General features: G+C 40.2%; 2 protein-coding genes across 11 annotated transcripts in view; both read right to left on the minus strand.

Annotated features, from left to right (window-relative positions):
- YAP1 (Yes1 associated transcriptional regulator) overlaps positions 1-1,671 on the minus strand; it is a 134,419-nt gene extending 132,748 nt beyond the window's left edge. For all 8 annotated transcript variants that reach the window (XM_067567862.1, XM_067567846.1, XM_067567855.1 and 5 more), the window contains exon 1: positions 1,186-1,671. In XM_067567862.1, the coding sequence (XP_067423963.1) occupies positions 1,186-1,470 (285 nt within the window). In that variant the 5' untranslated portion in view covers positions 1,471-1,671. The remainder of the gene's footprint in view (positions 1-1,185) is intronic.
- A 975-nt stretch (positions 1,672-2,646) lies between these two features.
- Positions 2,647-25,124, minus strand: part of CFAP300 (cilia and flagella associated protein 300) — a 28,261-nt gene continuing 5,783 nt past the window's right edge. Inside the window, exons 4-7 of one of the 3 annotated variants that reach the window (XM_067567876.1) lie at positions 21,481-21,647; positions 17,301-17,473; positions 8,202-8,268; positions 2,647-3,428 (exon numbers count right to left, since the gene is read on the minus strand). In XM_067567876.1, the coding sequence (XP_067423977.1) occupies positions 3,297-3,428; positions 8,202-8,268; positions 17,301-17,473; positions 21,481-21,647 (539 nt within the window). In that variant the 3' untranslated portion in view covers positions 2,647-3,296. Of the gene's footprint in view, positions 3,429-8,201; positions 8,269-13,863; positions 13,980-17,300; positions 17,474-21,480; positions 21,648-25,124 lie in introns of those variants that run through there. The other 2 variants (XM_067567885.1, XM_067567894.1) reach the window with 2 other exon arrangements.

A 25,124-nucleotide genomic window follows, 5' to 3' on the forward strand; every position in this document is an offset into this window, starting at 1 on the left:
AAAAAGTTAGTAACAGTGGCCTAAACATTAACTTTTAGTCATATTTGCATCAACACTTCAATCTTGGCACTTGAGTCAAACTGCTTAAGGAACAAACACTGTTAGAGACTTATTATGGGCCCAGTTCTGTAGCTCTTATTCATCTTATACTAAGACTTGTAGGATTATGCCCTGTGCTGTTCAGACTTCAGGATTGAAGCAGCCACATTATTTTAGTCCAATCTGCAGATATGGTTAATTTAATGATACTTCAGCAAAGTGAAAGCTGAACAGTACCAACAGGGACAGAAAAACTGATGCACTGGAATTAGGTTATGATGTGGGATATTTAATCCTATGGAGTGCAGTGATGAAATGGTGGAAAAGCCACATCCATATTGTTTTAGAAAAAGATTTGGCACAACCCTAAATTTTGTTTCCTTTATCTCCCTCTCCTCTTCCACACAGAGAGATAAACTAACAGCATGAAGATTACATCAGAGAACCAAAACCTTTTGTTCTTTCAAGTGAATCATTTCAAAAGATTAATTTTAGGGGCTTTAAACCCACCCCTCCCAGAGCTTGAAAACAAGAGAGCAATTATTGGGTGCCCAGTAGGCTGATGGAGAGTCAGAGGCCCTGGGAGGGACAGGGCCTAATGTGAACGGCGCAAAAGTCTGCGAGAGACTGGTAACTCCGGTTCCCAACTAAATACAAAACTTTCCTCGCAGCAAAAATCCCGAAAGGGTCCCAGAAAGCAGGCAGGGAAAGGGGAGCAGCTCCATAACAATCTGGGGGCCCAGAGAGGAAGAAAGGGGGAGCTGCCCCACAAAACTCTAAGGGGCAAGAAAGGGAAGGCGCTTCCCTGCAAAACCCCTGAATGCGAGAAGGAAACGGGGGTGCGCCTCTCCGCCCTCACCCACACGGGGGGGGGGGGGGGGGCGCTCCTTCCCCACACACATCCACGGGGGGGGGACGCTCCTTCCTCACACACATCCACACGGGGGGGGGGCTGTAGCCCTCCCCGCCTCACACAGACAGGAAGGGGGCGCTCTTACCCTCCCCCACACACACTCGGAGGGGGGAAGCTCCTCCTTCCCCCCCCCCACACACACAGGAGAAGTGGCTGGGGGGGGGGGGCGTCTCTCCCCAACCCCCCTCACTTGAGAGGCCCGAACTGCGCCCCCTGCCGGCCGCCCCCCTCACCTGGCGGGAGTGGGCCTTGGGCTCGGGCGGCTTGAAGAAGGAGTCGGGCAGCTTGCGAAGCCGCATGGGCAGCGTGTGCGGCACGTTGGCGCCCTTGGGGTTCATCACCGCGTTGAAAAGCGCCTCCAGGTCGGTCTCCGAGTCGCCCCGCACATGGACGATCTGGTGCCCGGCCGGAGGGGGCCCCGCGCCCGGGGGCTGCCCCGCGCCGGACGGGGCGCCCGGCGGAGGCGCCTGTTGCTGCGCCGGGGGCTGCGCTTGCTGCTGAGGCTGCCCGGGATCCATGGCTCCGCGTCCGTACTGGAGTTCGGCGGCTCAGAGCCCGGGCTCCCCGCCCCACATACCCCGCTGCCCAGGCCGGGGCTTGTCCCCCCGCTTGCTGCTGCTGTTCCTCCCCACCTCCCCCCGAGCCGGAAAACAAGCGGCAGCAGCAACTGGCAAAACAAGCCCTTCGCCGAGCCCGGCCCAGTCCGGCCGGCACCTCTGTCCCGGTGGCGGAAACTAACTCACACAACACACTAAACAAAAGTTCTGAGATGTGCCCGCCCGAATCACTCCCCAGTCAGCTCCGCCCCTTGCGAGCCCGCCCGCACTGGATTCGACAGCTAGTCTCTAGCGCTGAGTCCTGCTGCGCCCGCCCGCATACAATCCGAGCAGAGGCAGGCAAAACCGCCGGGTCTTCCTGCGCCCGCCCACGCACAATCTGGCACACTCAGTGGGCCGCTACCAAGTCCAGCGCGAACTCCCGCCCGGAGAATAGCCAGAAGAGCCAGCCTTTTACACCCGCCCACTTCATTCTCCAAGGCTCTACCGTGCCCGCCCGCCTGCGCTTCACCGCATCGCAGAAGTCCATGCATCGAAAAGTTAAAAATAAATTCCTCCAAACTTCCAGCCTCCCACTGCGCCCCTCTCCGAAACTGGGTAGGACGTAGGAGCGCCCCTCCCCCCTCCGACCTCAGCGCTGGCCGGGCCCGGAATGGGGGGGGGAGGGTCTCCCCGGAACGGGGCGGGGGAGACGGGAATAAGAGATGCGAGTTTTCCCAGCCCTGGCCCCCGGGAGAGAGTGAGCTGGGCACCCCTTCAGCCTCCCCGCAATGGGGCGGGAGAAACGACGAAGGCTGTTTCCCACTGCCCCCGATTCCATCCAGAGAGTTAGGCGGGGGGCTGGTAACAGAAGAAAAGAAATGGGCTTCCCAGGCTGGGGGGGCGAGGGGAGGAAGGAAGAGCTGGGCTGTGCAACCCGCCATGGCACAATGAAACCCCACCCTCCGCCTAGCTGCTACATTGCACCGTGGAGTCAGGTCTTGCCACGAAGTGACGTTTCTGGGAGACGGTACATTACACAAAGAAACATACAAAACAGATTTTTCTCTAGTCAGGGTTTGTTGCTCTGATTGATCCTCTCCCTGTTTCCATTGAGCCCAGTGGAAACCTCTGCTTTTCAGTCCATTGAATTTACTGTACGCACCCCCAGAGAGTAGGTTCAGCATGCTGCATAATACATACCAGTGAGTGTATAACACAGCTCTCATTTATTAACTAGATCATGTAAAATGAAATGTGATTAAAGTTAGTGACAAAAAGGTGAGAATAACGGTTTAAATATGTTTATTGAAGATTTTGAAACAACAGGTACAAAACATATGGGGTTGGAAGAGCGAGACTCATGGATCCCTGTGAGATCCATACATGTTAGTATAAATCATATTCAGGCAGCCTGATGCATTCACTATGGCCTCAGTCCTGTAAAGATTTATGCAGGAGTAGTTCCATTGCCTTCAAGGGGGCTACTCACATAAGTAAAAGTATGTACAAGAATCAATGTTTGCAGGATCTGAATCCTACCATTAAAGTCAGTTTAGGAAAGACAAACCCTTTTTAAACGTTTTGTATAAAAATTATGATTTATGTGAACATAAAACATTCCTCGTTAATAATTCAACAAAAACTATGTAAAATGTATATATCAGTTCACATTTTTGTGTAGGCAGGCAATGTGTATTTCATCGAAGGGAATGAAATGATGGAATTTTTAATTAATTCCATATAGAAAGAAGAGCTCTTCCATTATACTGCTAACAGACATACTTAGAACTGGAGATTAAGAATAGTCAGTTAAAAAATAAGGCCCCACCAAAAGTATGGTACAAAACATGAACATGACGTTTCAGAGGATCCACAATCAAGTAGGCAAATGTCTGTTCGTGGATTTTGGTTGAAGGATAGCACATACCATTATCATCCTGAGGGAGGGAAAAAATCAAGTATTAATAAACTAGATATATACTACAATCGTGTAACACTAAATAGCTTTATCTGAACTATATTCAGTTAATCTATTATCTACAAAATGCACTGTGATTCTTGATAATTTTGCAGACAATCTAGATTTCATGTTAATGCAGAATAGATGCCCACTAAGGTAAGAATCCTGCAAACACTTGAACAGGTAAGTAACTTTATGTACGGGAGTAGTTCCATTGATTGTAATGTGTAAAGTTACTCATCTACATACGTATTTGCATAATTAAGGACTAAATAACAAATAGTTAAAGAATAAGGATCGTACTGCCATTGAAGTCAATGGCAAAACCTGTGTTAATTTCAGAAGGGCCCTAAATATTACTGAACCTTTTCCAGTTAGGATTCACTTAGGCATCTATCTAATCACTGTCTCATCAAATATTTACATATTCAGAAATAACTTTCTCTGTATTTACCTAGTAAGAACTACTGCATGTTGTTGAAAGTAATGTCCATAGCTTTAAGATTCAAGAAAAATGAGAGGAGCAGTATTAAGTGACGTTTGTGGATCAGATTTTATTGATTTCTGATTGTTACTGAAGAGTCCTTACTCTGGCAAAACTGACTTCAACTGAAATTTTGACTGTGTAATGGCTACAGAATCCCTCTTAAAGTTTGTTGAATTAAAAAAAAAATTGTGATGTATTACTACAGTGTCAAAAAGTAATATTGATCAAAATATTGATACCAGGAAGTACAATCTGGTTTAAATTAGGCAGCATTTTTGCACTGTTATGAATGCTTTTTAAAGTCATTTTAGTTAGCTGAGATGTATTTTATTGTATTTTTTTTATTTGAACTAGTTTTAGATAAGAGTAGTTCTATCTGTATATTTCAATGTCTCATCACCATAATATTTGGATGCCTTATACACAAATTAAGAATAGCATGGTTCCATCTGCAGTTCTAAGTTTAAACAGGTGGTGTGTGTGTGTGACACTCGGTTGACTTAGTGACGCCAGAGCTGGATCGTTTTAACTGCTGGCTTTGAGAAATGGAGATAATCTGGTGATGATTTTAGATAGCATATGTGTGACATACTGTAAATAATGATACTGCTGAACATCTCTCAAAAACAACATATGTAACATTTTATCAATATATCTTAAATTAATTAGCAAATACGTATGTGTTTGTATTTATTACAGTGGTATCAATAGCACTGCTGTAGTTAAAACTGAGTTAGCATTTAAGAAACTTCTTTGTTAATATGTCAAATACTTCAGGTTTCTTCATGCTGAAATTCGGTCATATGCAAATCATTTGAACTTAAACCATTTTTAGTTCAGAAGTATATCTGTACTACAATACATATATACAAGTAATTAAGTCCTAAAACTTAGAATGTTTGATTTTTTTTAAAAAGTCTGAAAATTAAAAATTGAAAAGTAGTTTTGGAACATATTAAATACTAATTTATCACAGTGCTGTCTGTCATTACTGACAGTAGCATTACCACGTTGTCAAGATAATGTTTTTGTTCAATATTTATATGGGGCTGTTAGAAGGTTTGGTAAGGAAGCATGGGATGACACAGTGTTTTCATTACACTGATGACTCCAAGCTCTATTTCTTTATTTTATCTGATCCAGCCAGTTTTTGATAGAGATTGGGCATGGATGAGGGCTAACTGGCTGAGGCTCAGTCCCAATGAAAAGGAAGTGATGCTCATAGAATGGGGATTCAACCAGAAGATATAGTGAGGATTATGTTTGCCTCTTTAATTGAGGATGTGTGTCTGCCATTTGTTACTCCAGTTTTCAGAATAGGCATTCTGTTAGATTCCCAGCTGCTGTTAGATGATCATATAGCAGCAACAGTGACCAGGACAGCTTGCTTTCATCTACGTCTGGCTAAGAGGTTACTGCTATTTCTTTCAGATGCAGACCTTGCAAATATGATCCATGCCTTTATCACTTCAAGATTAGATTACCATATGCACTCTACATTAAACTACACCTTAAATCAACTCAGAAACTGAATCTAGTTCAGAAATGCAGCAAGTGGAATTTCTCATTGTGAACACAGGATGCTTGTGCTTCACAGTCTGAACGGGCTGCTCCTTAGTTCTGGATGGAGTTAAGGAATTGGTTTGGCCTCTTGCTCTGTGAAATAATGTTTTTAGGCAGTGCAGGTGTTTAGACTAGAGTCTCTTCATTTAATAAGAGGAAACTGCCAGCAGGCTTTTGTCCATTGTGGGTCTGAATTTTGGAATTCACTCTCCCCCTTCATCTGAAATAACCCACATTTACAGACCTCCAGAACATGTTGCAAGGCCAACTTCTTTTCCTAGGCTTTTGGGAAGAAGGGAGTGCGCTAAGAGCAGAGATTTGTGAGTGGTGTGGGATTTCTCCCTCATCTGTCCATTTGTTGGTTTTACAGAGACTACTGAATTTATTCTTGTTTATTATGTTGATGGCATTTTTAAAATATGACAAAGGCACCTAGAAGTGTTTAATGTTTTACTTAAAGCTAACCAGACAATAATGTACATCTCTGAAGCTGATGTGAAACAATACCAATTCACAGATATAAAAACAATTGCAGTGTTAAAATAAAAATGCTAATGAGGAATTTTTGGTTCCAGGCATATAGTTTTTGTGTAATTTTTCATATGAAAAGAAAACTGAGTTTAATAAGCAGGAGAGAGGTAAAAATACTGACAAACACACAAGAAGTTATTTTTAGAAAAGCGTTTCAAAACATTCTATGAATTATGCATAGTTGATAAAAGATGATAGCCCAATGATAAACAACTGAGCAACAGGAACTAAGTGTGTTGTCTGCAGTGACACTAACGTTTTCTCTTTCGGAAGATATGATGTTATTTAACATTTAAGTTATTGCATACTCAAGTGCATCGTGTAGGATTTGGAACAGATCTGGCTAGTGCAAGGAACAACTAAACTACTAAGCATGCAGTACAGACATAGGTGGGTTCCAAGCTCATCTTTATGGTAAGCATCCGGTGTTACAGGGGAGATAGGGAAGCAGAAACTTGGCAGCCAGAAGGACAGAAAACAACTGGAGGAGGTCTATAAAGTGGGCACCCACCTACCTCTCAAGCCCTCTTATGTGCTAAATCCTCCTGAAATCTTTAGTAAGAAGCAGGCACAACACAGCCTATCCAGCAAATTCTCTTGTGATAAATCCAAATTGCAAGTGCAAAACAGAAGCCTGGATAAGAACAGGCTCAAAATAAGACTTGAGGCTACATTCACAAAAGGAACTTAGATGCCTAACTGCCACTTTAGATGCCACTGACACTCACAAAAACACTGCTCAGCTGCCGTCTAACTCTGGAGGTGTGTAAATTCCCTAGACACCTAATTTTCTGCCATAAAAGTCCCCACAGGGCTTAAATTTCAGCAGCTGAGGCACAGCTGCCTCAGTCCTGACCCCACAGAGCAGCTAGGTGCCTGTTTCATGCCTAAGCCCAAGCAAGATCCTTAGAGAAGGCATTACCCTGCCTAACTTCCCAGGGGCCCCTTCTGGTAGGTATGTTCAGAGCACGTCTAACTCCACACAAAACAGCCTGGACAGGTGGAAAGGACAATAACTTCCTTTTAACCTTTAACCCAGTTGTTAGCACACTCAGGCAGGATGTAGGAGACACCAGTTCAGTTCTCCTCTCTGCCTGATGGGGAGAAGGGATTTGAACATGGGTTTCCCACTGTCCTGGGGAGTGGCCTCAAACCACGTGACTATAGTCAGTCTCTCTGACCCAAATGCATATTTAAAAGTATTTCATACACAGTGGAACAGCTTCAATAGGAGAGATTGAGACTGGCCCACAGCAAAATTTTCCATTCAGTGATTAAGACACTTGTCAGAGGTGCGGAACCCCTGTTTAAATCCATTGTCCTCATCAGACAGTGGGAGGGAATTGAACTGGTATCTCCCATATCCTGGATGAGTTTCCTAACCATTAGGCTAACGGTTAAAAGGGAGGCCTCCTCCTATGACTGTTTTGTGTGGAGTTACATATGCACCACTGCCTTCTTGCAAGAAATGGCTTAAGCACCTGACTCCAAGAGAAGGTTCCCAGCTGTGAATCCCAAATGGATATAGGTGCTGAACTATGAGATAGGTGGGGATTAGAACCTACCCCATCCTCAGCATTTACTATTGGCTAGTGTAGGTAGCTCCTGACTCAGCATAATAGCTTTTGTGAATCCCATTCTTCTTTTCCCCTGCACTGTATAGAGACACAAGATATCTTCCTCAGGGTAATTATGTGGTGCAACGCTGAGCATTGTAACATCTAAGCTACTTTGTGACCAGCCTTTAGCTTCTACTGATTCTATCTTGAGTCTACATAGAATAACAGAATGATCCAGATGGCTACACTCGGCTGGAATGTACTACTTTGTATAGGCTTCTCTCTAGCCCTCCTACACCTATATTCTTACAAAGGCAAAGGGCACAAATTTATTTTTTACTGAATAGAAAATGAAAGTTTAAGTGGTGTTCATTGGTGAAATGTTATTGAAGACTACAACAAAGATGACATCAGGAAAAGGGTCCATTAAAAAAAACAATAGTGTTCCTGAATAATCTCTTTAAATTAAATACTAAATTTTATTTACATTTTTGTGTGATTAATTTCAAATCAATTTGATATTTTCATATCACATAATTAAACTTGAGAATGTGTTTTATGCCTCGCACTCCTGATGTCTCAGTGCCATGCAAAAAAAGTTAATACTTACATATGCAGAAACTTTGAAGATAGTTGATGTAATAATTATTTCCTTTGTTTCAGGATCCTTTTGAACACTGAAATATGGGGAAGTAACCCGTATTTAATACCCGCATCTACAGAATGACTAATAGACTTCTTTAATATTTACTAAATTAGTTGCAAGCTTATACATTATGTTTTTGCCCAAATCTATGAAGGAGAATTTAGTGGTTACAACTTGATCCATGTCATCTCAACCATGGACATCTACACACTATTGATGATTGGACACTGCAATATTTTTTAAAAATAGGGGCTAGTTTTTCCTTATTTCCACCTGCTAAATTACAACTGTATTATAGAGTGACAGTAATGATTCCAAAGTTAAGGTTGTAAGACAGTTTTCATTGTCTATGAGAGATGCACCACTACCTCTTAGCTAATTAAGATTTTTACTTCATATTTTTTTTAGTATAACTGCAAATAAAAGAATGATTGCACATTACCCTAAGGATGCAAAATGCCAATAACCTTAACCAAGAGATTTGGACGTCCATCCATTTATAGTTGAAGTGGTTTATATATTTAACACATTTTTCCACGGAGGAATATTTTGTGCATAGCTAGGCAAGAGTTTACCTATCTGGTAGGTAATGCACTCTACTTGGGTATGATTTTTAAAATGCACTAATGTGTTGCAGGGTCTACAAAGACCAACTACTATGCAACACATTAGTGCACTTTAAAAATCACAACCCTGTAGAGTGCATTTACCCACTGGATAGACAAGACCTAATTTAGGACTGTTTTCCATTTACTGCACCTTTGCATTTCTAAGCTTACCTACCTATTTGCTGTAAAGCAGTCTATTTCCTCAATTATAATACCTGCAGACATCCCAAGGCTTTTATTCACCATTAAAGTTTTTCAAAATTGCATCCGTTTCTCTCAGTTTTATATTGAGAAGTTTATTTTTACATTTCTTCAGAAATCAGATAATATAGCCTCTTAATTTTCATTAATTCCACATAATTTATATTTACATTAACTCATTATGGTGCACTTGAGTCTTGTAAATTCCATACTGCATACAGTTCTCAGAAGTGTGTTAATTCACAACCTGCCTTATCATGCAGAGGTTCAATTTCTGAGAATTCCTCTAGAGTCTAATAACTAATTGGGTGATTCAGACTTTTAACCATTAGTACTTTTCTTCCTGTTCGTGTTGTATACCACAACAGCACTGAACAGGTGTCCTTGGCATGTTGTCCTCTTTTACCAGTTTCTGCACTTCTACTTGTTAGAAAGAGAAACAAAACACAAAACAAAAACCCAAAAGTATTCAAAATCGATGCAATTTCTTTAACCAATAGACATTTGGCTCTTTTTCGTTTGAGGCTATCATCCACAGGACGGTGAAGTTGTGGACTATCATCAAATCTGTGTGCTATGGACTGGGTCTCTCTTATAACCTATGGTATTTTAGCAGAGGTTCTTTCTCAAACTAACATTTTTTTTTTTTTTTTTTTTTATACTTAATTCAGATATTACAACTGTATCTGTAGGGCCTCCTAGGGTCAGTTGCTTTGTATGAAAATGATCAGCAGCCTCTAACTTTCATGTTTCTTTATTCAAAAAAGAAAATTCTAGGTTTCCAAAATAGATAGTGAAAAGGGATTTTGGTTTTAAATGGGCTAGAAATTCAGCAGTATTGTCTGTTTCCTGTTGGTTTCCCGGGCTTCTCCCTCTGCTCCTAGATGGGGCAACCTTGTCAATTACATGGGTGAGCTGTGACATTGACATGGCTGCCCATTGCAAAGGACAGCGGGAACTGAAGTCCCACACGGCTTCCCTCGGCTCCTGGCAGGTGGGAGCAGGGTGAGAAGCTCGGCTGCTGATCTCTGCTGTCGGCTGGGAGCCATGGCAAGAAGTCCAGGTGCTTCTCCCCCTGCTCCCCACCTGCCAGCCTTGTCAATTACACAGCTGAACCATGAAATTGATATGGCTGCCCCTTCCAGCCAGGAGTGGGAACCAGCCACCCAGCCTTGCAGCAGCCCAGGCTTCTCACCCTGCTCCCAGCAGGGCGTGGGAACCAGCAGCCTAGGTTTGCAGCAGCCAGGGCTTGGGCTACCTTGTCAATTTCACTACTGGGCAGTGAAATTGACAAGAACGACAGCCCCACAGCTGAAGTAAGGAGATGCAGTGTCTACATTGACACTGCGTTGCCCTAACTATGTCGACAAAAGCCCAACACCTCTCGTCGAGGTGGGTTTTTTTTGTTGGAAAAGCAGGCAGTTTTGTCAGCGGGAGGAAGGGAAGGGTCATTGTAGTGTGTACACCACCTCTGTTTTGTCGACTGAAGCTGATACAGGGTCGACAAAACTCTCTAGTGTAGACCAGGCCTTATACTGACATGTTCATGTGAAAACAAGTCTAAGAGCTGCAACTCATTTTTCCTCTAAGAGTTTTAGGGAAAAAAATGACTAATCTTCTTAGATACAGTGATATTTGAATAAACATTTTGTCCAAGCCTCTGCACATATTTTTTGCATTTATTTATTAAATTGGAATGGCCATTTTAACCTAGATCTGTTTTCTTTTATAAAAAAGAGAAACCGTTTCATAACTTACTTTGAGTTCTATTTATATCTCTGTATCGCCATTATATTTTATTATGTTTTCCATACACAAAAGAGCAACCACATGCTTTTCAGGTAAATTTAGTTTAGATCAAGGCAAAGAACAACAACAAAAGAACAAAATGTGAAGTTTCCATGAGTGTGAGTACAATGTGCAAGACATTAACACCTGCCCTCTTGAAGTGAAATTATTCTCCAAAATGGAGATGGAAAAACTCATTAGAAATTTAAAGGTGCAGTCTATAGAAAATATTTATAAATTAGGAGATCATAATAACCATGAAATACCACGATACATTGTGTTTTAATTTTAAACAGGAAATGTTGATTAGGGAGCATATTTAAAAGATAATGAACAAAAGTATCTATGTTATTTCACAGATATGATGAAACAGCATTTAATTTACTTACATGTGACATAAAAGTCTTGAGGTAAACCTAACCAAAAGTCATAAAAAACTGATTCATTACAGTGACTAGTTGCTGCTTGATTCCAAATATACTGAAGTCCCTAGCACAGGGATTACAATTTCGACAGTGTGTGGGTCACACCAGGGTAGAGTTCCTTGCATGCTATTCTTTCCCCCAACCCGGGAAGCACTTGTCACAAGTTTTTCTTGATTCACTAGAGTTTAGTTTAAAAGCTGGAATATAAAAATATTGTTTGCTAGATCAGTTATTTATAGCGCTTCTTGATATTTTGTAATTTGAAATGGTTAGTTGGATCATCTTATGAAGGGAAGAAAAATTAATAAGTTGACCTAATATGTAAGTAATGAAATGTTAAAAGGTTTGACATTTCTTTTTATTACATAGCATTTTTTAATAATTAGAATTTTGGAGGGACTAGTGCTGGGACTTTCAGAGTTTGTTAGGTACAGTCTGTTGTAAGAAGGGATGGTGGGAGGAGACCATTAAAGGGCTGCTACTTCAGGTGTTGCAGGGCTTTTCTGGAGCGCTTTCAGCTTAAACTAAAGCACTTGTGTATACAAAAACTGAGTGTTAGAGAAAACAACCTTGTACCACCTAAAACAAACATGAAAGTATTTATTGTTTCTAAAAGTGTGACCATATCTGACTTACGTGTCTCTATGAGGACTCTAGTCTTCAAATACACACAGAAAACATTCTGTACAATACACAAAAAACTGGCAGATACTAATTACTACAAAATCATAGAATATTAGAGTTGGAAGGGACCTCAGGAGGTCATTTAGTCCAAACCCCTGTTCAAAGCAGGACTAACCTCAGCTAAATCATCCCAGCCAGAGTTTCTCAAGCCGCAGCTTAAAAACCTCTAAAGATGGAGATTCCACCACCTCCCTAGGTAACCCATTCCAGTGCTTCACCACCCTCCTAGTGAAAAACTTTTTCCTACCACTGCAACTTGAGACCATTGCTCCTTGTTCTGTGATCTACTATCATTGAGAACAGCCTAGCTCCATCCTCCCTGGAACCCCCTTTCAGGTAGTTAAAGGCTGCTATCAAATCCCCCCTCATTTTTCTCTTTTGCAGACTAACCAACCCTAGTTCCCTCAGCCTCTCCTCATAAGTCTTGTGCTCCAGCCCCCTAATCATTTTTGTTGCTCTCCGCTGGACTCTCTCCAACTTGTCCACATCCTTTTTGTAGTGGTGAGCCCAAAACTGGACACAATACTCCAAATGTGGCCTCACCAATGCCGAATAGAGGGGAATAATCACTTCTCTCAATCTGCTGGCAATGCTCCTACTAATGCAATGTCTCATGTTCATCAGTATTGGTTCTAAAATGTGCAAGGATGTTAAAAATTATTTATATAGAACCTTAGATTTTCATGCTACTTTACAAACAAGACAGGTTTCCTGTTCTGAACATGGACTCCAAGACAGAGCTTGTAATTAAAGATAGAGAAGAGAAACCAATAAAAGATAACAGTTCAGGGAAGGAAGGATTTATGGAAGAAGTGGATTCTCAGGAAGGATTTGAAGGGGAAGAAGGGGTTTGATAGACAAGAAGATTGTTTCAAACATGGAGAGGAGTTGATAGAAGACAGGTTGCCAAGTGTGGGAGTTGCATAGAAAAATAGATAGAAGAGTGGGGGAGAAGAAGAAAATGAGATTAGAGATGTAAGTGGGGTCAAGTTCATGTATAGCCTGAAAAGACAGGACGAAGAGTTTGACTCTGATGAGGTAGGAGACAGAAAGCCAGTGAAAGGATTTAAACAGAAGGTAACATGATCAGAGAGGTGGTTTTGGAAAAAAAAAAAAAGGGTGAGCAGCAGCATTTTGGATAAACAAAGTGAAAAGAGGACATCAGAAAGGTGATTATGTGTGATTTGGCAATATTAAAAAGGAAGAAGCAACAAACAAAACACAGAGGTGAGAGAAGAAAGTGAGAAGAGTCTAAAATGACATCCTGATTGCAAGCTTTCGTGATGGGATTTATAGAGAACTCAGTATCTATCAAGATGAAAGATATGAGGCTAGATTCACAAAAGGATATGGGTACCTAACTGCCACTTTAGGTGCCTAAATCCCAGAATCAGGCCCCACTGGGATTCATTAAAACCCCTGCTCAGCTGCCCTCAAACCCAGTAGGCACCTAACCTCCCTTGGCACCTAAATTTTGGCAGTAAAAATTCCCTAGGAGCCTATGTTTCTGCATATGCACATTGCAGCCACACCAAGAATCTGGACACCAGCCCCAGAATAATTCACAAGCCAGGGGAAGATAAGCATTCCTCTCCCTAACTTGCCTGTGGGGCCCAATCCATTAGGAAGCATGCTCAGAGCCCTCTTACTGGATTGGGCCTCATGCTGATGTCAAAAATGGCCAGGGACGGAGGAGGAGGAACCAAAGCCCAGTGCTGAATCTGATCCACTGTGCATAAATAATGCAATAATTGTGTGTATGTGGACCCAGGATCCCCTGCTCCAACTAATTTTTTTAATTATATATCCACAGTAGAACCACTTCAACAGGAGAGACTGAAGGAGCCCCATATCAGAATATCCCACTGCCCTGAGAGGTGGCAGATATCTGTTCAAATTCCTTCTCTCGAAATGGGGGGACTAGAACTGGAGGTCTCCTACATCCCAAGTGAGTACCCGAAACACTGGGCTATAAGTTATGAGGGAGGTCCAGCTATTCTTCCTGCTGCTGCTGCTTGCAAAAACAGCAAAGGTACCTAAAACCAAGAGAGAGTTTGCAGTTGAGAATCCCAAGCACCGGGAGGCATCTCTCTGGAGCCTGTCTTCTAGAGAGGGGCAGGGCTTAGGACATACCAAGGCAAGAGGTATCTCCCACTGGCTAGTTTTGGCAGGAAACCACCTAGCATGCTGGCTTTTGTGAATCCCATCCTGAGGTACCTATTACTCCCCATTGACTGCATATGGAACCCAGGCTCTGTGAATCCCAGTTATTTTCTAGGCACCTAGAAGTTAGGTCTGGTGATGCTGAACATCTCCCCACCTATGTTTCTCTGTAAATCTAGCCCATGGAGTTCAGCTTTGGAAAGAGTGAGTTTGAGATAGGTGTCCCACTGCCAAAGGGAGAAATAAAGGATAATAGGGAGACAAAAAAAGTTTTAGCCTGGAGATGGTAGTTAATGATCTTGGTCAGGACCGTTTTAGTGAAGAGGAGAAAGCAGACTAGAGGGATCAAAGAGAGAGAGTTGGAGAGTAAGTAAAATGTATACTCAGCATATTTTAGGACTTTGAAGACAAAAAGGAAGGAGAAAGACAATTTCTGTTGGTGGATTCCATGGAAGATAGTTTCAAGATATGGACAACCTTGAGATTAAGGAAAGAAGCCAGAATGAAGGTAAGGGAGTGAGAAGGAGCAAGGAAGATGATGACATAGAAGGGAAATGGAGTCAAGAGAACAAGTTGATGGTTTAAAAGACAGATTGTACTAAGATAAAAAATCAGATGGCATGAAAGAAGGTAGAACTAGTGAAGGGGTGGAGCAGTTTTACCAGATAATTTTTTGTTTTTAAAATTTTGCAAGATCTTGGTGAGAGAAAGCTGTATGAAAAAAAAGAGGTCAAGGATAAGATTTAAGGAGAGTTGACAGTAAAGAAAATCTAGTTGGAGATAGCAGCACAATGACTCAGAGAGTAGAAGTAAAGCTGTTTAGAAGGAAGAGGGCAGTTGAGAAGCAAAAGGAATGAAGAGTGTGGAGGAACTAATTGTAGTCTTAGCACTTTGTCCAATGTCATTCAACAGCATGAGAGCAGGAGCAGCTGTAGTAAACTGCAGAAAGTAAGCGAAGGCTGGGGATTAGAGCAGCAGACAGCATGTTGAGAGTGTGGAGTGAAGGATTTAACAGAAAGTAGAGGATAGAGTTTCTGTGACTGTTAGCTCCCTTCTTGCCATATTCAGTATTCCTAAGGGGTCTATTTGAATACTCTGTACATCACTACATAAACCATATAGCCAAGCACCAAGTCTCCACTACTTAAGAAAACTGCAGGGATTAGTTGTGAAACTGTAACTAGTTAAATAAATTTAATATGTAAGACTATACACATGTTTAAAAGAATATTCAAGATTATCTTTAGAAATAATAATTGTTTCAATTTGTTAATGTGGTTGTTTCAATTGCAGAAATTGTCTTAATGCTACTTCTCAAGGAGAGCTCATTTTGATGATTTCAGTATTATAGAACTGAATCAGTATGCCTACCAGAAATCAGAAAGTGTTAAAGTTGTTTAGAAGTGGAGGATGATTTACATTTAGTCAACCAAAGAGGTTTATAAAAATACTTAAAACAAGAATATTTCAACAGGAAAGCAAATTCTTCCAGATTTAAGGCCAGATACAGCAATCCTTATTCACAAGTTCCACACAAGTCAATGGAACTCCTTACTTACAAGAGCAAAGATTGCTTCTTCGGCATTACATTAGGGTCTAATTTATGGTTTGTGTGACTAGTGTTGATTTTTAAAATTTTGCACAGAATACGTAACTATGAAACAAGATTTTTTTTAAATGGTCATTGTCAGCCTATGATCTATCATTGACAAACAAAATAAGCAATAGTAACAACAACCACAACAACAAAAAAGATTAAATTGATGTGAATAGTTGGTGCTGATTCAGAAAATATGGATTAGTCTCAAGTAAAATAGACCATTCCCAAAACGGGGCAAGAATGCTCACTTTAATCCATTACATCAAGTTAACAAGGACCAGATTCTTCCACTCTTACCTTTATTGAGTAGTATTTACTCTGCAAAGAATCTCATTGATTTCATTATGACTATCTAAGGGGTAGGGTACTACCAGCGGAATTAAGGCTGGCAAAAATCAAGACAAATATTTTTATTCCAGGTGACTGAAAGAAGTAACATTTCATCTCAAATGACCTTGTTTAGGGCTGAATCACAAGGCAAACAGCTTGATTTTGCAAGATCTTGAACATTGGCCTCAATCCAGCAGTTATGAAGAACGTGCTTGTAGAGACATGAGTTGTCCAATTGACTTGCTTTATATATCCTTTATTGTTTAACTTCAATGGGATTATTCAATCCTTAAAGCTAAGCATGTGCTTAAGAGTTTTGCTGGATCAAGGCCAGAGTTCTCAGCACCTTGTAGGACTGAGTCAATAATGCAAAAAAAATCAAAATTTCCATTGATATTTTAAAACTAACTTTCAAATTAACTAATTTGAATTGCAAAAGCTACACGTAGCAGGGGATATGAGATGACTCAGAAGTCTGTTCTTCAGAGAGTAAAATGTTAAGCTCAGCAAATAGTAACTTTATTAGGAGTTTATATATTTCCATAATTGGTTGATGTGAAGTGGGAGCACTTAATCTGATTTCAATGGTATACTCCATTTTCAGTATGTAGAATAATCACTGGAACCAGTAAAATGGGAATGAGCTATACTGCAACTGTCTGTAATGTGGCAAAAAGTTCCTATATACGAGAGCTGCCATTAAAACTATTATTTTGTTAGTGAAACAGTAATGTTCTGTTGCAGCTTATCTTTGATCTTGTCACACAAATAAAAGTGTATTAATAAAACAGGGCTCAACAAACCCCAGGTGCCAGGGTGCCATGGTGCCTAGGAATTTAATTCTGGCGCCTCATATTTCTCCCAGTGAAAGACTGGGTTCCAGGGGGAGCAGCTGCCACAATCTGGCCAGGGCACCATTGCGTCCATGTGGCGGGACCAGGGCCGGGGAGGGGGGGAAGCGCTGCAGCTGCCGTGCTCCGGCCAGGGCGCCCCACCGCTGGGCCCATGTTGTGGGAGAGGGGCAGGGCTGGGAGAGGAAAGCGGCTGCTGCGCTCTGGCCAGGGCGCCCCGCCGCTGGGCCCACGTTGTCTGGCTCCTTAATTTTTGGGCTGGCTCCTAGCTACAAAGCAAATTTTGTCAAGCCCTGTCATAAAATTCAAAAAGCCTGATTTTCAAAATGTGCGCATGCAATTTTATGCACAGCTGCACATGTAAATTTTTGTATGCATTTCTGAAAATCAGATTCTAAATACAATATGCTTACCTTACAAGATCTTTATATAAGGCCTTTGTAGTTTCTAAGTATGGACCAAGCACATCCTCAAATTGACAGAGAGTTCCTCCAATGCAAAGATGCTTAAAAAGACAGAAGAGAAACTCCTTACGATTTGACTGGCTGAATATATCAAAATGGTCAGAATCTTCCAGAAGCAAAACCTGGAAAGGGGCAAGAAAGAAAAAAAAAAAGTGTTGCTTTTATTTTCTAATTTGAAATAAAAAAAATTAACAAATGCAGCTATTTTGTTGTATGTAAGCACAGAGATTGATCATTTCGGAATTTCCATTATTTATATATAAAATATGGGAAACTTTTTCTGTCAGGCAAAAATCCTCTGCTGTGTGTGCAATTTGCATATTTTCCACCTGAAAAATATATTGTGAATACAAATCTACATAATTGCATCTCTAACTTTCAGATGTGTAAATGCTTTCTTACTCCATGCAGTAGGAGTAACTACAACATGCTAATGAAACACTCATGGGAAATCTGAGAATTACTTAGCTGAATGCTTTGGGGACAGTAAGCAGGATGCTGGACAGCTGTCAATTAGTATCTGGTTTGGTTTGGTAACTCTGTGAAGTGATTGATCTGATTCTTTTATTGATTTCAGCATAAGATTAGATCATATAAAGAAAGGGACATGGCTAGCTGTCCAAGCACAGAATTAGGAGACTGGAACTTCTGAGTTCTAATTCCCTATGAGATCTTGGGTAAATCACTTAACCTCCAGTGCTACAATAGGATCTATCAGTGGGATATGTGTGAAGTCATACTCACTTAAATGGGATTCTATGCAGGAACAGAGATCCATTCTAGTGCATATTAATGCAGGATGCGGTCTCTGAAAAGTGATTCTAAAAATGCCATCATGATATTTTGAGTGTTGTTTCTCATTTTCCATATTAAATGTCCTTAGTTTACAAATAAATATATGATGTTTTAACTGCCACCATGAAAGCTAAAGCTGGAATCTGAAAGTCAAGATGAATTATTAACTTTTCCTATATCTTCACTAGAAAGACCAGTTTTGCAGGCTGCATTCTGCCATCAGCATTACCTGTTCAATCCTATTGTCTTCAATGAGTTTGCAAAGTGTAAATAATTCTAAGGGTATGTCTATACTGCAATCACAGGGTGAATTGACATACCCAAACTAGCTTTAACTTAGCTAGCTAGAGTCCCGGAACAGTGAAGCTGCAACCGCATGGGCTATACAAGCCCCTTCCTGAAATCATGTGTAATTATTTGCAGGGCTAGCCCATGCTGAAATTAGGGCTGTCAATTAATCGCAGTTAACTCAAGCGATTAATTTGTTTTGTGTTAACTCGATTAAAAATAACATCGCGATCAATCTCAGTTTTAATTGCACTGTTAAACAATAATAGAATACCAATTTAAATTTATTATAAATGTTTGTTTTTCTCCATTTTCAAATATATTGATTTCAATTACAACACAGAATACAAAATGTACAGTGCTCACTTTCTATTATTTTATTACAAATATTTGCACTGTAAAAGAGAGAAAAAAATAGTATTCAATTCACCTCATACAAGTCCTGTAGTGCAATCACTTTATTATGAAAGTGCAACTTACAAATGTAGATTTTTTTTGTCACTTAACTGCACTCAAAAACAAAACAATGTAAATCTTTAAAGCCTACAAGACCACTCAGTCCTACTTCTCATTCAGCCAGTCGTGAAGACAAACAAGTTTGTTTACATTTATGGGAGATAATGCTGCCCACTTCTTCTTTACAGTGTCACCTGAAAGTGAGAACAGACATTCACACAGCACTGTTGTAGCCAGCGTTATAAAGGTGTTTACATGCCAGATATGCTAAACATTTGTATGCCCCTTCATGCTTCGGCCACCATTCCACAGGACATGCTTCCATGCCTTTGATGCTTGTTAAAAAAACAACATGTTAATTAAATTTGTAACTGAACTTCTTAGGGGAGAAGTGTATTTCTCGTACTCCGTGGTTTTACCTGCATTCTACCATATATTTCATGTTATGGTAGTCTCGGATGACGATCAGCATGTTTGATTTAAGAACACTTTCACTGCAGATTTGATAAAGAAGGTACCAATGTGAGATTTCTAAAGATAGCAACAACACTTGACCCAAGGTTTAAGAGTCTGAAGTGCCTTCCAAAATCTGAGAGGGATGAGGTGTAGAACATACTGTCAGAATTCTTAAAAGAGCAACACTGCAATGCAGAAACTACAGAACCCAAACCACCAAAAAGAAAAATCAACCTTCTGTTGGAGGCATCTGGTTCAGATGATTAAAATAAATGTGCCTCGTCTACACTGCTCTGGATTGTTATCGAGCAGAACCCCTCATCAGCACAGAAGCATGTCCTCTGGAATGGTGCACGAAACATGAAGGGGCATACAAATGTTTAGCGTATCTGGCATGTAAATATTTTGCGACACCGACTACAACACTGCCATGCAATTGCTTGTTCTCACTTTCAGTTGACAGTGTAAACAAGAAGCAGGCAACATTATTTCCCATAAATGTAAACAAACTTGTTTGTCTTAGTGATAGGCTGAACAAGAAGTAGGACTGAGTGGACTTGTAGGCTCTAGAGTCTTCCAAAAATATTTAAATAAATGGTATTTTATTATTGTTTAATAGCACAATTAAAATTTGAGCACTTCCGGGACCAGCTCCAGGACTATTAGTTTGATCTAAACTGGAACCCCCTTTCAGGTAGTTAAAAGAATCCCCCTCAGTTTTATTTTTAGTACAGAATTTTTTTGTTTGTTTTTTTACATAATTCTGCATTTGTAAGTTCAGTTTTCGTGATAAAGATATTACACTACAGTACTTGTATGATGTTAATTGAATTACTATTTCTCTTGTTTCTTTTTTACATTGCAAATATTTGCAATCAAAATAAATATAAAGTGAGCACTGTGCACTTTGTATTACGTTGTAATTGAAATCAATATTTTTGAAAATATAGAAACATACAAAAATATTTAAATAAATGGTATTTTATTATTGTTTAATAGCACAATTAATTTTTTTAATTGCTTGACAGACCTCGCTGAAATGCCTGCTGCCTCAGCCTCACTGCTCCAGGACCAGCTCCAGGACTATTAGTTTGATGAAACTAATTCAGGCATGTCTACCTCAGCTGCACTCACACCGTGGGATTGCAGAATAGACATAAGTGACTTTGTAGTCATTAAGTACTTATGTCAGTGATGCACAAGGAAGAAGAATCCAGTTCTCATATTCTTAGCTGTGCTGGGTCTAAGGGATTCTTCAGCATAAAAGTATTCTTTAACTTCTCTGCTGTAAATGTAAAATAGGGATAATATTCATCTCACACAGCTGTTCAGAGGATTAGTTATCTAACATTTATCTCAAGATGAAAACTACTAAATATATCAATTGTTAAGTACCATTAAGGCATATGGGGAAACATTATAAATAAGAAACAGTGCAAAGAAAAATATGATAAAGGCACACTGTCAAATTCAAATCTGTAAATGCTGAATGAAATGTAGCTCCATGCTCCTGAATCCCCCATAAAACTTTTATGGTTTTACATAATATTCTGTTCTTTTCTTAGTTATTATTATTATTAAATAATAATCCTCTTTTGCTAAAATGCAAGATACCTCTAAACATCTCTTGCTCTGAATACTCACGCATCTCATCCAAACCCAGGAATGCTTACAAGGTGTTGCCATTAGGTAACTTTGAATGATACAAAAACAATTGAAACACATGAAAGAATTTGTACTTCTGACTGTCACTAAAAAGTCTCACTGCCTTCCATGATTCTCTGCTTGTAGAAGAGATGAAAAAGGAGGAGCTGCTAGCATTTCCTCAGTCCCTCTTAAGAGGAACTCATTTGTCTCACCTTTTCTGAGAAGAGTGGGCAGAAGGAGTTGCTACCTTTGCCTCTCTCTACAAAGGAAAAAGAGGAGCCACCTGGGAAGAAGTCACTGTTGCAACACCACATACGAATTGAAGAGCTTTGGTTCACTTCCCTCCCTCATATGGCTACAGATCCCTGCTTTTAAGTGGAAAAATACATGTATACCTCTGAAAAAGCCACAAGATGGTAAGAAGTCCTAGCAGTATCTAACAGAGGTATGAAAACCACTGAGAAATTCCCAAATGCTGTAAACTGACCTTTCTTAACTCATCTGAGATGGGAATGTCATCATAACAGTCATCATAACACTTAATAATATGTCCATTTTCTCTAACAACTCCTTCAGAGTACAATCGATCAAAAAATGACATGGAAACTTGTGTGCAGGGGACAATTATGGCTTCAATATTTTTCACTTTGGTACCTGAAAGATGACAGACAGACTTCATTAACAGGGAAAACCTGAGGTGAAATATAGGATAACTTCCTTTTATTAAGAGTTCCACAAAACTTCAAGATACATTTTCCCAAGTGAACACAGCAAGCAAATAATTACTCCAAACAAAACCATTTTGAGAAATTTGTAATATGTGCAATTATGGCTGAAACAAACAAACACCATAAACTATATTTAGGAGCTAAACATTTATAGGGGTAGAAACAAGTGTGTAAATAGTTTTAACATAGGCTTGTATTCAGAGTAGTTTCAGCCCCATGCACTTTTTCCTGAATAAGTAAAGACTGCCAAGGACATTCCTGAACAAGATATATGGCAGCCAAAGGAGGAAGCATGTAGGGCTAGACCCTATCCTGGAATGTTTTCTTCCGCATGTCCAGTCTTAGACGAGCTGAAGAGTAAACTCCAAATTTGAAGGAGCAGGGTGCAGAAATCCCTAGCCACTACCAAGGCCTTGTTGGAGGCTCAGTACAATTTGAGTTGCTCGACCACTGTCCTACAGGCCTAGGATAGCTTCAGTTGCTTGCTTGGCTATTCTGACCCCTGTAGCATAACATCTTCCAGTTGGCAGAGACTGAATAACTTTATAGATGTCTCAGTTTCTGCATACCATGGCACATAGCAAGACAAAATACACAACATGTATGCTTGCAACTGCACATAGATAACAGTGATGGGAACAAGAAGTTATCCTTGAATGCCTGGGGGTACACTGTTTTATTGCTAAGGGGCATACTTTTACTCTGCCCCTCCTATCACCAGATTGTTTTGACAACCCCAATTATTATGGTGAGAATGGAATGTAGTTAAGGGTGGAAACCCAATGTATGTAATTAGCATATATGATAATGAGAGAGAGATAATTAGGTGAAGATTGTTTATGGAAGGGTATAAGTAGTCACCACTTAGAAAAATGGGGGCGCTCCATCAACACCTGACTCTGCGGGACGTGCTGCCGGTTGGACCAGAGGATCCACTGACTCCCTGGCGGGGCCCCTGAAGAAAGTCATTCCTGTATACAGCCTTCTGAGTAACTGCTTAGCTCTCCAGACTTAGTGAGTATGATATATTGTAGTTAATTTTAGGCTTTGTATCTAACTAGTATATTTATAGAAAACCTTGCACATTAAACCTTATTGATCTGCAAATCGGGCATACCGTGTCTCACTGGTATCCACACTGATCACAAAGTGTCCAGAATCAACAGGCCCCACAAACTTAAAAAAATACGATGTTTAGCATTTCTGTTAATTGAAAACGAAGGTGCCATTTCAGACATTTTACCATTAAAAAAAATTCAAGACTTTTGAAATGTTTTGTAGCTTATAAAACTGCCTTGAGTTTTTTATAACCCACCACAGATCACTGTTTCATTATCCTTTTATGCTAAGAGTGACACAAAAATATATAAGACAAGAGGACATATTAAAGTTTGCCAGTGACCTCTCTGCAATCATAGGAAAAGGCAGAATACTTACCAGTAACTGGAGTTCAGAATACAATGCCTCTGCAGACCCACAGCATAGTCATATATACACTTAGGAAGGATAAATCAAATGCATAAATACAAAATGGGGAATAACTGGTTGGCTGTTGAAAAGAATCTGGGGCTTATAGTGGATCACAAATTGAACATGAGTGAACAATGTGCTGCAGTTGCAAAAAAAGGCTAATATTCTGGGGTGTATTAACAGAAGTGTCATATGAATGACACGTTTAGGAAAGATGTGGCTAAACTGGAGAGTCCAGAGGAGAACAATAAAAATGATAAAAGCTTTAGAAAACCTGACATATGAGGAACAGTTAAAAATCTGGGCGTTTAATGTCAAGAAATGACGACTGAGGGAGGACCTGATAATAGTCTTCAAATATGTCAAGGGCTGAGGATGGGAATTGATTGTTCTTTGAGTCCACTGAAGGTAGAATAAGAAGTAATGGGTTTAATCTGCAGCCAAGGAGATTTAGGTTGAATATTTTGAAATGCTTTCTAACTATATGGGTAGTTAAACTTTGGAATAGGCTTCCAAGGGAGAGGGTGGAATCTCCATTATTGTCCATTTTTAAGAACAGGTTAGACAAACACCTCTCAGGGTTGGTCTAGGTTTACTTGGTCTTGTCTCAGGACCCTTTCAACCCATTTATCTGATTTTATGCCATGCTTGAGAGGGGCTAGCCATAAGCAATCACTTGCTGCATCCTAGGATCCAAATGTTTTAGAACCAGACTAGAAAAGGTCATGTCCCTGTACCAATCTTTTATTCCAATCTGTTTCAAAGTGTCCTTAAAGGGATTGCCAGGAAGCAATAAAGAGGGTGACTGTGGCTCTGCAGAGGGAATTCATCCAGAGAACTCCAATTTCCACTGAGTTTCCATCTTTTCTTCTTCATGAATTGCCTCTACAGATCCCTGCCACAGGGAATTAACCAGCAGGATCACAATCTAGAAACGCTATGGACTTTATATTAATTAAGGTAATTAAGCAGTGCTCTGTGGAATTGAGAATTTGACCTAACTAGAGTCAGCATCTCCAGCATAACCAGAGAATTATGCTTTGTGAAGTTGTGAAATTCACTCCAAGTGGCAACATGGCAAATTTTAATAATAGAGACATTCCTAAAAGAGGTTAGAGACACTGACACATCTGACAGAATATTTTTTTAATCTAATAATGGTACTCCATCCTGACCAGAATACTTGCAAAGTATGGCCCATTTTGAACGACTGACTCAAAAGGACATTTCCCTTGGGTTTCTCCTCATAAATTATATAGAAGATTTATGAAAAAGTTTAATTTTTTTTCCAAATATTAATAACTAAGTCCCTTTTAACATCTAACTTATGTAAACTCACCTCACCTACCAGATCACCAGGCTTAATACAAGAGGAATTATATGATGCTTTTTTCTTAAGTGAAAATGTGCTACCGCAGAGGCAAAAGTTTGGCATGAGATTTCACAATCACTATATCAAGGAACATCAGCTTTAAAATTTGCAACTTCTTTGCTCTCCTACCTCTCAATATGGTCACCAAGAAAATTGTCTTTCAAGAGAAAAAGTGTAGAAGACATTCTCTTTGCAGTTCTCTGGGTGGATCAATTATCTTGGTAAGAATCAAAATTCAAGTTCCTGGGCTGTGAGTTCTCAAGTCACTGGGAATAAGTTCAATAGGCCTACATCCCTCCCCACCCCCCCAAAAAACCAACCAAACCCAAACAAAAAACCCTCTTAGTTCCCATTCCAATTCCCATTGGAGTCAATAGGAGTCTTTCAAATGAAATTAATAGTAGTTGAATCAGGCCCCTTCTTAAATGCAGTGAGAAGAGACTGAAAAACCAAAAATTGATAGGTGGTAGGCAAAATTAGATGCTAAATGACATATATAAAAGGAACCTTGTATTTTTCAAAAATAAGTCTAAATACAGGGAATGGAACAAGTCTTTGTAT

The sequence above is a fragment of the Emydura macquarii genome, unplaced genomic scaffold (genome assembly GCF_026122565.2).
Source record: "Emydura macquarii macquarii isolate MOO-44397 ecotype Brisbane River unplaced genomic scaffold, CSIRO-AGI_Emac_v2 contig_318, whole genome shotgun sequence".
Lineage (NCBI taxonomy): Eukaryota > Metazoa > Chordata > Testudines > Chelidae > Emydura > Emydura macquarii.